This window comes from Cryphonectria parasitica, assembly GCF_011745365.1.
Source record: "Cryphonectria parasitica EP155 unplaced genomic scaffold M406scaffold_5, whole genome shotgun sequence".
Lineage (NCBI taxonomy): Eukaryota > Fungi > Ascomycota > Sordariomycetes > Diaporthales > Cryphonectriaceae > Cryphonectria > Cryphonectria parasitica.
The window spans coordinates 3,862,945-3,875,275 of record NW_024468913.1 but is presented as its reverse complement, the minus strand read 5'-3'; the positions used below and the strand labels follow the sequence as shown (position 1 = coordinate 3,875,275).

The following is a 12,331-nucleotide window of genomic DNA, read 5'->3' as shown; positions in this document are numbered from 1 at the left end:
CCTCGTAGTGCAGCCTTCTCAACCCCCCTGCAGCAGAGGGTCTATACAAAAGCTTCGACCCGTCATCCTCACTCCACCGACCGGCTTGAGCCGCGACGAATTCTCGTGACAATCAACTTCTTGCCTTCTTCCTTCCCCCCCCCCCCCCTTCTTCCTGTTCCACTTGTGACAACACCCAGCCTTTCCACACATCCCTTTCCCCCCCATTGCGATGCCGAGCTCATGTAAGGAAATACGTGCGTGGACAAGACTCCAATCCCCCTCCGCCGCCCCCACCCCCTCTTTAAACTCGCCCAGTCCTCGTCCAGCTAACATAACGGCCGCCGCCGCCGCCACCACCACCACCACAGGAGCCGCCCTGGCACAATGCCTCCAAGAATCTGAATGCGTCATGGTCCAGCGACACACGGCCGCCGAGTGCCTACGCTCCCCCCTAGCCGAGACGCTGCCGACGAAATGCCAGCAGCTGAAGAAGGGCTTTGGCGAGTGCCGCCGCGGCATGATTGACATGCGCAAGCGATTCCGGGGCAACCAGCCGGTGGCGTTCCGGAACCTGCAGGAGAGCGAGGAGACGGGCGAAGGGTATCAGCTCTATGCGGGCAAGAGCGCGTTCAGTGGGGCGCGGGGGGAGACCAAGGGGGATGGGGAGGCGCCGCGGGACTGGAGGGAGGTGGAGAATGAGAAATATCGGCGGGAGATGGAGGAGAAGAAGCCTTGAGTGGTTGGTCAGTCTCTGATCTACTGAGGGAGACATATGGATTGGGGACACAAGCAGACGCAGCAGATACTTCTGGAGCGGCTGGGGGATTGGAAGAGAGGGAAGGGAAGGTGAGAGAAGAGAAAAAAAAAAAAGGACCAATGAAAAAACGGGCGTAGGGCGAACAGAGGTGCCTCTTTCATGAGAGGTTCGTCCAAAGAGAACGACGCAGCAAGATACCCACACAAGGACATTTCGTCACACCTTCACATACCCGGCAATGTATCGCCTGGTCCTCCTCGGAATAATGTGTCAAATATCTGTGCGCGACAGCCGTGAAGTCGGGCTGCTTGTCTGATGAGCATGCCTAGGACGCGCTGCGGACTTGGGGCTCTAGGTCATTGCTCCACATTGGGCAAATGTTGTGGAATATGCAAGCCGATCATCCGATTTCTAGAACCATACACGGAGTGCCCGGCCTGGATGATTTCACAACGGCTGCCCCTCCTCTGTTGTGAAGGCTCGATCACTGTGATGTGCGCCAGTTTCATGTGGCCTCCCAGGCGCTCCTAGGCTCTACATGAAGTTTGTTACGCCTGGCTATTGGCTCTTGCATCCAGGTTCAGAAGTGGACTTCCTCTTTCTGCTCCCGGTTTTCCGATTCCCACCCTAGATAAATTTTGGCTGGCCTTTCCGAGCCTCCATTGCTACTGGAAGGTGGTTCACGCGATATTGGGTCAACCAGGAGGCTATCATGAAAGAATCATCCCATCGTCACCTGCGGCCAGCATACGGCTGTATGGTACGAGCTCACGCGTGTGGGTCGATGGGGAGTTGCAGGTGAACCCTGACTGGTTTGCTCCAACATCAGAGGCAGACGGTGAGAGGCAAACATCTGGCAAATACCACCACCACAGTACAAAGGGTCGTGTTACGGACTGTGCCGTTAAAGAACCCTGTGCAAGATGGGGACCTATTCGAGTGTGGTCTGAAGAAGATCTGGGTGAGGCTTTGAGTCGCAAATGAAATCATGACATCTACGCCGCTGGGGTGGTTGATACAGTCAGTACCTTGCAGCCTTGTGTCTATATGGAGATGACCTACCTCGTTGAAGAGACAGATCCAAATAAGTGATGATGCGCCATCACTATGAGCGGGAAACGTTCTATCTTCTGTAGAGTGTCCTATTTTTTTTAAATTTTTTTTTCCCTCTCTTTCCTTTGCTGGTTAAAAAAAGAAGAGAAAAAAAAGAAGAAGTGGTTGATTGGCTGCTACTATGTATACAAGGGTCTGTGCGACAAGGGTCTGATGGTATCCAAGAGACGTGTTTGATACTGACTGGGTCTGTAATTCCGAGAGACCAAGTGCATAGAGCATATCCTGAATTAATTGTGAAATACTTGAAAGGAAAAGGCAAAAAGGAAGACCAAATAAAAAGCCTTACCCTGTATTGGAAGGCCAGGAAACAAACGGCCTCTGACCTTATGCGGCCAAGGAGGATCATCGTTTCACTTACCCACGTGGTGGCGGCGCTATGGTTCCGTTTTTAGCAGCTCAGTTCAAACAAAAAAAGTATGACATGGCAGCCAAGCCAATATTCCATCTTAGCCTCCCGCTAAGTATCTGAGGGTACTCGTTCCGCTGTTGTTCATTTTTCAGCTGCTCACTCGTTCACTCTCAACAACTGCCATTCACCCTTTTTTGATCTTTCTTGTTCTTGTCGTACCTTTTTTTTTTTTTTTCCTTCCCCTTTCCTGTTCTCCAAGTTGTCCTTTTTTATATATTCTTGTTTTTGTATAGTTAAGCTATATCGTCACCCGCTTTGCGTCACGTCTCGTAATTTTTTTTTCCCCCTGCGGGACACGACCGACATCTCTCCACCCTCATGACGACCTGACCAGCAGCAGTCAGTCGTTTGTCCCCATCCCGCCTTGCCCCAACTAGTACCCTTCTTTTTCTTCTCTTTTCTTCTTATTCTTTTTCTTCCTTCTTTCTTCCTCTTTTCTCCTCCCTCCTATCAACAGGTTTCTTTCCACAAAGATGCTCGCCACCAACTTGCTCTCCGACACGACGCTACGACGCCCACGAACCCTCTTCACGATCGGCATCTTCACGCTCTGCTTGACCCTCTTCCTCTCCTACGAGCGCTTGAAGGTCTCTGCATTTGGCCCCTTCCAGGAGTTCCTCGAGCCCACAGACGAGCCGCAGATCCCAGGCGACTCCACCACCGTCACCGTCACCGAGACTGAACAGGCCGTCTACAAGTTTCTCCTCGAAAACATCGGCTCTACCAGCTACGGGACGGCCGCACGCCCCCCTCTCAAAGGCATGCCCGAGATGCTCGTCGACACGCTGCCAGAGGAGTTTGTGCCTGCTGTGTACAGCGGCGAGGGCACGTCTGCAGATGGCGGTCGCGGGACGGCACGGCGACTGGTCATCATCGGCGATGTACACGGGCAGACCAAGGCGCTGGAAGACTTGCTCGAGAAGGTCCAGTTCAATAACACAAAGGGCGACCACCTCATCTTCACCGGCGATCTCATCAACAAGGGCCCTGACTCCGCCGGCGTCGTTGCCATGGCTATGAGGCTGGGCGCACACTCGGTCCGCGGCAACCACGAGGACCGCGTCCTCCTCGCCCACGCCGCCATGAACAAAAAGTCCCCCGCCACCGCCGCCGAGTCTGACGCCATGGCCATCGCCTTCGACAAGTTTCAGATCAAGGAAGGGCAGGACGACGAGGTCGACCCGGCCAGCGCCCTGACCGCCCACCAGGTCGCCGAGGCTGCACTGTCCAAGGGTGACCAGCGGGACCGCGAGACCGCGCGGTCGTTATCGGACGAGCAGATCCGGTGGCTGGCCGAGCGCCCACTCATCCTACACATCGGGCCTATCCCTCGCGGCGGCGGCGGCGGCGGCAACGGCCAACCCCCCACCTTTGAGAACATGGTCGTGGTCCACGCCGGTCTGGTGCCCAACGTCTCGCTCGAGGCCCAGGACCCCTGGGCCGTCATGAACATGCGCACCATCACGTACCCCGTCGACGAGCTGCGCCGCGATGCCGTGCGCGCCTACCTCGTCGAGAAGGCCAAGAGGGTGGGCGCCAGCGCTGGTGGCGCCCGCGGTGCGATGGCCGCGCTGCAGGCGCTCGACGACGCCCAGGTCGACGAGGAGCTGAAGAAGATGACCGTGTCGCAGGGTCTCGAGGACCGCTCTGGGGACGCCGCCCTGCCGAGCAGCGGGCGCGAGGGCACGTACTGGTATGAGGAGTGGAGCAGGTGCCAGGAGAGGCTGCTCAAGAGGCGAAACAAGGACGAGAAGAAGAAGGAGAAGAAGAAGGCAGGGAAGAACAAGAAGGGCGAGGAGTCGGAGCCCATCACGACGGTCGTGTATGGCCATGACGCCAAGTCTGGCCTGCAGGTTCCCAAGGAGTTTGGCAAGGGCAAGAGGGGGTACACGTTTGGTCTCGACTCGGGCTGCGTGTACGGGAAGAGCCTGACCGCCCTGGTGATCGAGGTGAAAGATGGCGCTGCTGTGTACGAGATTGTACAGGTTGACTGTGAAGCGGCTGCGGCTGTGGACGCGGTAGCAAAGTGAGTCTCTTGTTTGAGAGACACGCGCGCCCATACACACAAAATGTCCTTCAGGGTTGTCATTTTCAGGACACGGATGGGGGGTTTTCGGTTCTATGGGACTACAGGCACGGCAACAAAAACCTTGTGATTGGACCATCGTGATCATAAGGAGGGGACTTATAGAAGGGCATTCAAGACAGGCAAGGTGTTTGTGGAGTTTGGTCATTATCTTTATCATCATCATCAATCGGTCTGGACAGCGAGCGCATCCAGCAACACCTAAAGAACGGGATCGGATGGATAGGGTTAACGAACGTTCATGCTATTACAGAGTATCCCTATGGAGAAGGGGCGCCTCGCAATGCCATACGGTATCAATGCAAAGGACTATCTGTGCTTTTCGAATATTCTTGTCTTATGGTGTATATGAGTGTGTCTTTAACAAGGGGGTTGGAGATCCACTCCAGTCCAGGGCGTCTTGCCTCACTCAGCGAATATTTTAGAGGGCCATCATCTCTGTATTGCAATGCACTCAAGAGGAACAGCAGTCTGAGCACACTTGAGAGGGCGGTAAGACAATAATGAACCAGTTCGAGGCTCGCTGCGGTTTCAATCACATAGTGTGCCAGTCAGGTCACAAATCCGCAAGCTTGCGTCTCGATGGTACATAGGCTCGAGGACAAGTATGATATACTTTTAATGGATCAGAAACGTATAAACTGGCCTCAAGACTCGAAGACAGAGGTGGATGTAATTATACTCGTTCCATATAATTCTACATTATCACCGATCTTTCATGCGTAATATCAATGTCTGTGGCCTGCGAAGATAGAATTCCCTACAGATGCCATTTTCAGTTTCAGATCTTCTAATATCAGCAACACTGTCCTACTCACTGCTCATTGGAAGCTTTCACCAAAGCAAAACCCACTGCCCTCAAGAATGAGTCCTCTACTAAAGTAATTCCAGCAGTTACGCTGCCGAAGAGAACGCTTGCACCACTGATATTGTGGAGCGGTGGTCGAAGTCTGTCTTGCCAATCAAACAGTAAAGTGGTGATGCATATTCGCTTGTAAATAGCCGCTCGAGAAATAAGGAGAATCACTTACCTCTTCCTGCTGCCTGCCCTTCTTTACATCCCTGAAGCCTCCTCTTACATAACGCCGAGCATCAAAAAATGTCTGGAGCACTGGCTGGTACGACTGCGAGATATTGGCCGTCTAGCAAGCTCTAAAGGAATTGTTTCTTTCTGGGGTCCTTTTCTTAGTCTAGTTCTTGACCACAACTAAGAACCTCTAGAGTGATACCAGGTACGCATGCCATGCGTCATTGTGTGCTAAGGAGGAGCAACTTGAGAAACGCATGTGGCCGAGTTAGAAGCGTGTAGTTTGGTTGGTAATTTAAAGAAGCACCTTAGCTATCAGTGGCTGGAGAAGGCCGAGAGTCATGACTAAGGTAACGGAGTGTCCGAGCAGCACGCCCACTCGCATACTGAAGCCAAGAAAGCATCAACAAGACCATTGACCAAATCACGTCTAAAGGCAGATCATACGACACTTTTTATCCGAAGGAGGTCGATCTCCTGCGTCAGGTAGGCCATGAATTTCCTAGGCATACTTCAGCCTGCCGTTCCCGTCCCTTTAACTCTATTTGACCTTTGGTCGTGAGAGCAATGCCAGGGCCCTGGCAGAACAGAATGTGATCTCTCTTGATGACTATCTGAGGGCTGTGTATGTACCACAGGATATCAACCATGACACGCTACCCCAGGATTGATTAGCCAGTGACGCAAATCAAAGTCACGAGGCAATATCCATGATCATGCGACCTCTACTTATAAGGTTTCTTGAAGCCATCGCGCTACAAGGGAAAGGTTTGTTCTGCTAATTGAAGAGCTGAGTAATTCATCCCAGCAGGTTGGAGGACTGGGGCTGTGTGGTGTTTATACTATGTATGTTCCAACAACAACCTGACGAGCTTCTACGTAGTACATCAGGGATGCGTTTACGATGTACGTCGTCATCTTTTGCGAGAGCGAATAGCCCCAATTAATTAAAGCCTGTGTGCCTGCCTGGGACCTTCTCTTGGCGCGACACAGGGTGCTATGACATTTCTCCCCTGCCCTCTTCCTTATCCCCTTTCTTTCTTTTCTTCTCCTTTTCTTGCCCCCCCCCCCCCCCAAAAAAAAAAAAACCAAGGACCCGAGGAGAGAGCACGGTAGCAATATGTACTTTTCTTCTATGTAAACAATTCAAGCGGAGAGAAAGAAATGGGAACTGCGCGCCTTGTTGCTTCTCAATACGACACAATTTAAGATGTTTACTGTGGCAGCAGCCATAGGGCTTGAATGAAAGGTGGGGCCCTGGGCTGGCAGTCACAGGAAATAGTGACTAACCCCTTAGCCATTCACTAGGCTAGGGCAAGTTGTGAGTCACAGGTGTTTCTGTCCTAATTAGGACTAGCGCCTACTGTTCCTTTCTATATAGACAGGCAGTTGGCAAGGCGCCTTTTTAAGATAGTAAAGAAGGAATCATCTTCCCTTCTACCATTTGTACAGCCCCTAGAGTGCCTTCTACATTTACACTGTCTCAGATTTTGATTTACTGTGGAGTGTGAACCAAACAAGCACGTCCATCAACACAAACATCTTTCCAGGGTCCCATCCTCCAGACTGACACCACTAACCAAGGAAGGAAGGACATCATGATCATCTATTAAGTTGTTGACGTATAAAAGTCCATTGTCTAGAGCTGTCACTTGGATCAAGCGAACCGGAGTTTATGCCCCGTAGGTCCCCATTTTTAAGTTTACCCCGACCTTTTTTTTTTTTTTTTTTTTTTTTTAAACGTAGAAACCGTTGTGCAGCCTTTGATGTATGCACCTTGCAAATAGTCCCACCACAATGCCGATGTGCACTGCCCCGGGGAGCGGAAGGAGTGGGAAGCGGGAATCTTTGGGTGGGGACCCAATGACAAAGGCCCCTGTGAGATGATTGCTTTCCCGAAAGCTCCCATTGGCTGGCGCGATGTTGCCTCGAGACGGTAGATGAACAGATGCACCACATTTTACTTCTTAGTGTCTTATAAAGCAGGTACATAGTGACTTCTCCTGCATATATGCTTGCATTTTCGTGTTGCCAACCGTGCCAATGCATCCTCTTGGGAGTTCCTGGCACCTCCAACCCCACACCCCTTTTCCCTTCACTCCCCGAGGGCCAAGATGTGCTGCCATTTTCTCCAAAAAAAGGAGCTGTAAGTAACCCCCACCTTGTCTGTCTCATGCATACTACGCACACCCAGGGCCGCCCACAGGGTCCCGGTTGGCAGGCTGGGGAGAAGCACCACAAGAACCCTGGAACCGAAAGGGCTGGCGAATAAGGATTGCAGTGCTTCCCTAGCGAGCACCGCCCATCTAGGTAGGTGGAAATATCCTCTCTCGGTCTCGGATGATGAGTTGATAGGGTCAACTTGGATGCGAATAAGAAATCGAGGCGGGACGAATTGATATGTGTCTTTTTTCTTGAGTGATGGGTAATAATATTGTGCATATTGCCCAGATGCGGCGAGGGGAGAAATGCAGCTGACGGCCAGGCCGTGTAAGTCCGTCTACGGCAATGTGGAGATGGTTAGGTTAGATATATAAAGGAGACAACTGCTCGTGTGTTGGGAAGCCACAGAGCCTAGACAACTCATCGAGCGGTGGCAGAACCCAATGCTCTATCATTCCAGCATCGATCAAGTCATTGGTCCCACTTTGTCTTCGCCAGAGACTTTGAAGGAAAGATTCTCCCAATCTCAAGATGAAGAACACACTCCTTTTGTTCAGCCTCGGTGTGGGCAGCGTCTGCTCATACGCCATTGAGTCCAGACAGGGCTCTGATGACACTTGGGCACCCGGTGGCCCTGACGATGGTATGTTGTGTTGTGGTGATGACGAGGAAATCCCAAACTTCTGCGAGACTCTCCCTTGAGAGAAATAAGAAGGCTGTTGTCTGATAGCTGGCATGATACTGATGATGTGGGTAATAGACCGTGGCCCATGCCCGATGATGAACACGCTGGCGAACCATGGCTTCCTGCCACACAACGGCCGTAATCTGACCGAGGACGCGGTGGTGGCTGGCCTCAAGAACGGTCTCAACTTTGCCGAGTCCCTGGGCCAGGTGATGTTCCAGGCGGCAATCGGCATCAACCCGGAGCCGAACGCGACCTACTTCACTCTCGACATGCTCAACGCCCACAACGTCCTCGAGCACGATGCCAGCATGAGCCGTCACGACTACTACTTTGGCAACAACCACGTCTTCAACGAGAGCATCTTCGACCTGACCATCCAGTACTGGACTGAAGAGATCCTGGATTCCAACCAGCTCGCCATGGGAAAGCTTGCCCGCCAGGTCCAGTCCAAGGCGTTCAACCCCACCTACACCTTCACCTCTACTACTGAGAGCTTCAGTCTGGGTGAGGTCTCCGCTCCCGTCATCGCCTTTGGCGATCTGGCGACGTCGACGGTCAACAGGACCCTTGTCGAGTATTTCTTCCGTAAGTGTCCCACCACCCTCTTGTACTTGTGTTTCTCCCCTCTCTCTGTGCGAGCACTTGTACTGATCGAAGTCCTGTCGACAGGAAATGAACGCCTGCCCACTGAGTTGGGATGGACCAAGAAGGTAGACGAGGTCACGCTGGATAATATCACTGCGCAGACGCAGGCCATTGCTGATGCTGCGACTCTCCTCACATCTTCCAATACCACGACGACCACTCGCCGCAGTTGGGTGTCGCCGCGTGACTTGCACGGAGGTGCGCTGTTTCCATACAACAAGTAAAAGAAACTCCCGATCTTGCACATACAGAAAGAGAGAAAGAGAGAGACAGAAAATAAGAAGCGTCTTTTTGGGGCCTTCCAGATCGACGAGTAGTGCGACTGCCAATGCAACAGGAACTTTCAAGGCGGATGTGTGTTGGATGTGGGTTGGGGAGGGGGCGAGGCACAGCTCGTTAGGAAGCAATCCTGTAGCAAGACACATTCTTTCCGAGCCATCTGTGTGGAAAGGCCCAGGACCTTTTCTGAAGATAGGAAAAATCCTAACATGTTCCCCCGTCCCATTGACACAAGAACAATTGCCAATGTGCTGTTTCAGTCTTCTGTTTATCTCACCTCCTCCCCACTTATGACTGTCTTGGTCCTATACATGGCACATGTGTGCGGGAATCCGAGACCCTCAAGGGTCTGATCATCAATCAAAGAAGAAAAGAGAGAAGATTCCAAACAAGAAAAAACAACGCAAAGGAGGAAGTCTATTTTGCTGCAGATTAATTGGCCTTCGTCTCAAAAAGGATCCGCTGAAACGGTCCAGCCCAAGCAATCCAAAAACTTCAGACGACCTCGCGAGGTAGGAAAAAAAGGGTTGAGGTGCGATCAGACGAACAACAAGTGTTCTTGGCTTTCTGGAGAAGGCCCACCGTTCAACCTGCACAGACCCAGTAAACGCTTCTCATATTCGTTCCAAGAGCAATATTGGGCGTGACATATCATTGGAGACGATAAAGGTGAACCAAATGGGCATCAACATTGCGTCCTAGTCTTCTGGATGCCCTGTTCTGCTCCTCCTCCTCTCCTCTTCAACTTACACTAGAGTGACGAGCTTATCGTTCAACGGTCTGTGTATGTGTGTGTGTGTATGTATTTGTGTTGACGCCATGGAAGGGCCCTGGCCAAAGCAAGCAGGATCACTGGAGGAAGAAATGAAGGACTCTCCTCGCTTGATGATGATGATGCAGATGCTGCTGCTGCTGCTGAAAAGCTACCGTGCGGCATGTTTCGACAAGCCTGGAGATGGGGTATGTGACCTCACTGCTCAAAGGGCGGCGACTAGCAGGGAAAAGAGAAAGAAGAAGAAGCAAATTCGTGTCCGCTTTAGGCGCCGTGTCCGAATCTTGAATCATCTGGTGTATGGGACGGCATGCCTCGGGATGTCGGACGACAGCGAGTAGAGTAGCGAGAAACGACGAGATGTTTCTCGAAAAGAAACATTGTGCCAGTGAGGTTGTTGATAATCGACAAGCGTTACCAGGTCTTTTAATTCCAGTTGTATATAACGATGCAGGATCTACAGGAGCGCCCAGGCCTCAAACAGGGGAGCCTAGCGGCGATGGTAAGGGGGTCCTCCCCAGACAGTGGCTGAAGCACCAACTCTTCAGGGGGGCATATTGCCGCTAAGATACTTTACTCACGTACTAACATAGCCCTGTAACTCGCTACCTCACGGCCCTCAACCCGCCCCCCCTTTTTTCAGCGCTTAGCTTAGCGAACGGCAGCGTTGTCACACATGAGACTCCACATATAGACTTCTCCTTGTCTAGGATCCTGAGTCTCCACGACGTTTCTGATCAATCTTTGTTCCTCCATGATTCGCATTGAGTTCAGCAGATCGCTCAGCCTCCACTTACTCATCCTATCCTTATTCACCCAGGATCCCGCTGCCAAGAGATGTGCCAGATAACCTTAACCTCGCTAGCCAAAACAGTGTTCCTGAAGCAGTGACCTCCATCTTTATTCACCCTTGCTGTACCCTTTGCCCCGGGAATGCTTCCCTCCACCGCCTCCTCCTCCTCCTTCTTCCTTGTGCCTCCTGCTCGCATGGGCAGAACCCATGTGCCACGTTGAACGGCCGGGGAACTTCAGACACATGTCGTTGGAAGATGTCTCCGTAAGCATGGGTTAGGATAGAAGGAGAGAGGCTTTTTTCTTCTTTCGGTGGGGGCAGTCGTTGATTGCACACCCTGCTGCAGGAAGACGATGGCGGTTCACGTCTAACCTACACTTACTATGTCCAAGCGCACACCTATCATTACTACGAATTCTCACAGGAATAAATAAGTTGATGTACCCTCGATGAATAGGTCTTCTCCTTCTCGTTCATCCCAACCAACCACTTCTTCCTCATTCAATCTCTTTTCTATCTCGGTCAGCCGGCCTGAACACCACTCTTTTTTTTTTCTCTTCACTCTTCTTCTTACCATCACTCATTAATACTGCGAGCAGTATCATTTTCTTCCTTCGTTTTTAAAACAACCCAAAACCCAATCCACTATCTTCAAAATGCGTTTCTCATTCGCCATCTTCACCCTCCTCGGCCTGGCCGCTGCCCTGGTAAGATACATATACAAACCCACATGCACAACCCCCCAAACACAAAAACATAGAGGAAACACAAAGCTAACAAACCCCCTCTCCTCCAGCCCACCATGGAGCCCTCCAACGCAGCCCTCGAGGTCCGCCACCACCAGGGCGTCACCACCGGCTCAACCACCGCCACTGCCGCCACGGCCGCCACCAACGGCACCACCACGGCCGCCACCAAGGCCGGCAAGCACCACAAGGACAAGGCCGCCAAGAACGCCGCCAACAAGCGCTCCGTCGACCTCCTGGACGCCGAGCTCCTCGAGGCCCGCCACCACCAGGGCGTCACCACCACCAACACCAACACCAACTGCGCCAACGCCCGCTCCCTCGTCGAGGAGCTGCAGAAGCGCCACCACCAGGGCGCCACCACCGGCGGCAAGACCGCCGAGGAGAAGAAGAAGGCGGCCGCGGCTGCGGCTGCTGCTCAGGCTGCTGCTGCGGCTGCTTGCACTACCACCTAAAGAAAAAGAAGGACTGGTAGCACTGCAAACCTGAACTTGAGGAGAGAAGGGGGAAGGGCATCTGGTGTGGGTGGGTGGTGATATGATGAGGTGGCTGGGCTGTCTTGTGTGGGTGTGTGTGGGTGAGAAGATATTAATTACGCATCTGCGGTTTTTTAAAACCTTGTCAGATTACTATAAGAAGTGCCTCACAAATGTCTAGAAAATAAAACTTCTTGACTACTTTACACACAGACAGCCCTTGGTGTTCTCAAAGTTCTTTGGAATGAGCTTCACATCTGTTTCTCCAAGCGTGTTGTTCAAAAGCATATATTCTATTTGCACATCGTAATGGAAAGATGAAACGCTCGAGAATTCGCCTCGAGGGCACTCTGTGGAATAACTTACTAAATTCAAGCCAGTTTCAGTCCTTT

General features: G+C 52.1%; 5 protein-coding genes across 5 annotated transcripts; all 5 read left to right on the top strand.

The window, feature by feature from the left end:
• Positions 1 to 211: 211 nt before the first annotated feature.
• M406DRAFT_260577 (uncharacterized protein) lies at positions 212 to 718 on the top strand (the record flags this gene model as incomplete). The annotated part of the gene is made up of 2 exons (XM_040917377.1): positions 212 to 236; positions 351 to 718. The coding sequence occupies 2 exons, from the start codon at positions 212 to 214 to the stop codon at positions 716 to 718; spliced, it is 393 nt and encodes a 130-aa protein (XP_040776088.1).
• A 2,316-nt stretch (positions 719 to 3,034) lies between these two features.
• On the top strand, positions 3,035 to 4,294 carry M406DRAFT_42625 (uncharacterized protein; the record flags this gene model as incomplete). The annotated part of the gene is made up of 3 exons (XM_040924198.1): positions 3,035 to 3,378; positions 3,454 to 3,729; positions 3,988 to 4,294. The coding sequence occupies 3 exons, from the start codon at positions 3,035 to 3,037 to the stop codon at positions 4,292 to 4,294; spliced, it is 927 nt and encodes a 308-aa protein (XP_040776087.1).
• Positions 4,295 to 5,449: 1,155 nt separating this feature from the next.
• M406DRAFT_70375 (uncharacterized protein) lies at positions 5,450 to 7,317 on the top strand (the record flags this gene model as incomplete). The annotated part of the gene is made up of 9 exons (XM_040925345.1): positions 5,450 to 5,468; positions 5,574 to 5,582; positions 5,814 to 5,863; positions 6,125 to 6,145; positions 6,189 to 6,223; positions 6,269 to 6,283; positions 6,686 to 6,698; positions 7,021 to 7,059; positions 7,165 to 7,317. The coding sequence occupies 9 exons, from the start codon at positions 5,450 to 5,452 to the stop codon at positions 7,315 to 7,317; spliced, it is 354 nt and encodes a 117-aa protein (XP_040776086.1).
• Positions 7,318 to 8,071: 754 nt separating this feature from the next.
• M406DRAFT_259373 (Cloroperoxidase) lies at positions 8,072 to 9,097 on the top strand (the record flags this gene model as incomplete). Its single annotated transcript, XM_040917289.1, has 3 exons — positions 8,072 to 8,183; positions 8,301 to 8,813; positions 8,898 to 9,097. 3 exons carry the CDS (start codon positions 8,072 to 8,074, stop codon positions 9,095 to 9,097), a joined length of 825 nt encoding a protein of 274 aa, XP_040776085.1.
• A 2,276-nt stretch (positions 9,098 to 11,373) lies between these two features.
• M406DRAFT_331433 (uncharacterized protein) lies at positions 11,374 to 11,918 on the top strand (the record flags this gene model as incomplete). Its single annotated transcript, XM_040920629.1, has 2 exons — positions 11,374 to 11,424; positions 11,514 to 11,918. 2 exons carry the CDS (start codon positions 11,374 to 11,376, stop codon positions 11,916 to 11,918), a joined length of 456 nt encoding a protein of 151 aa, XP_040776084.1.
• Positions 11,919 to 12,331: the final 413 nt, after the last annotated feature.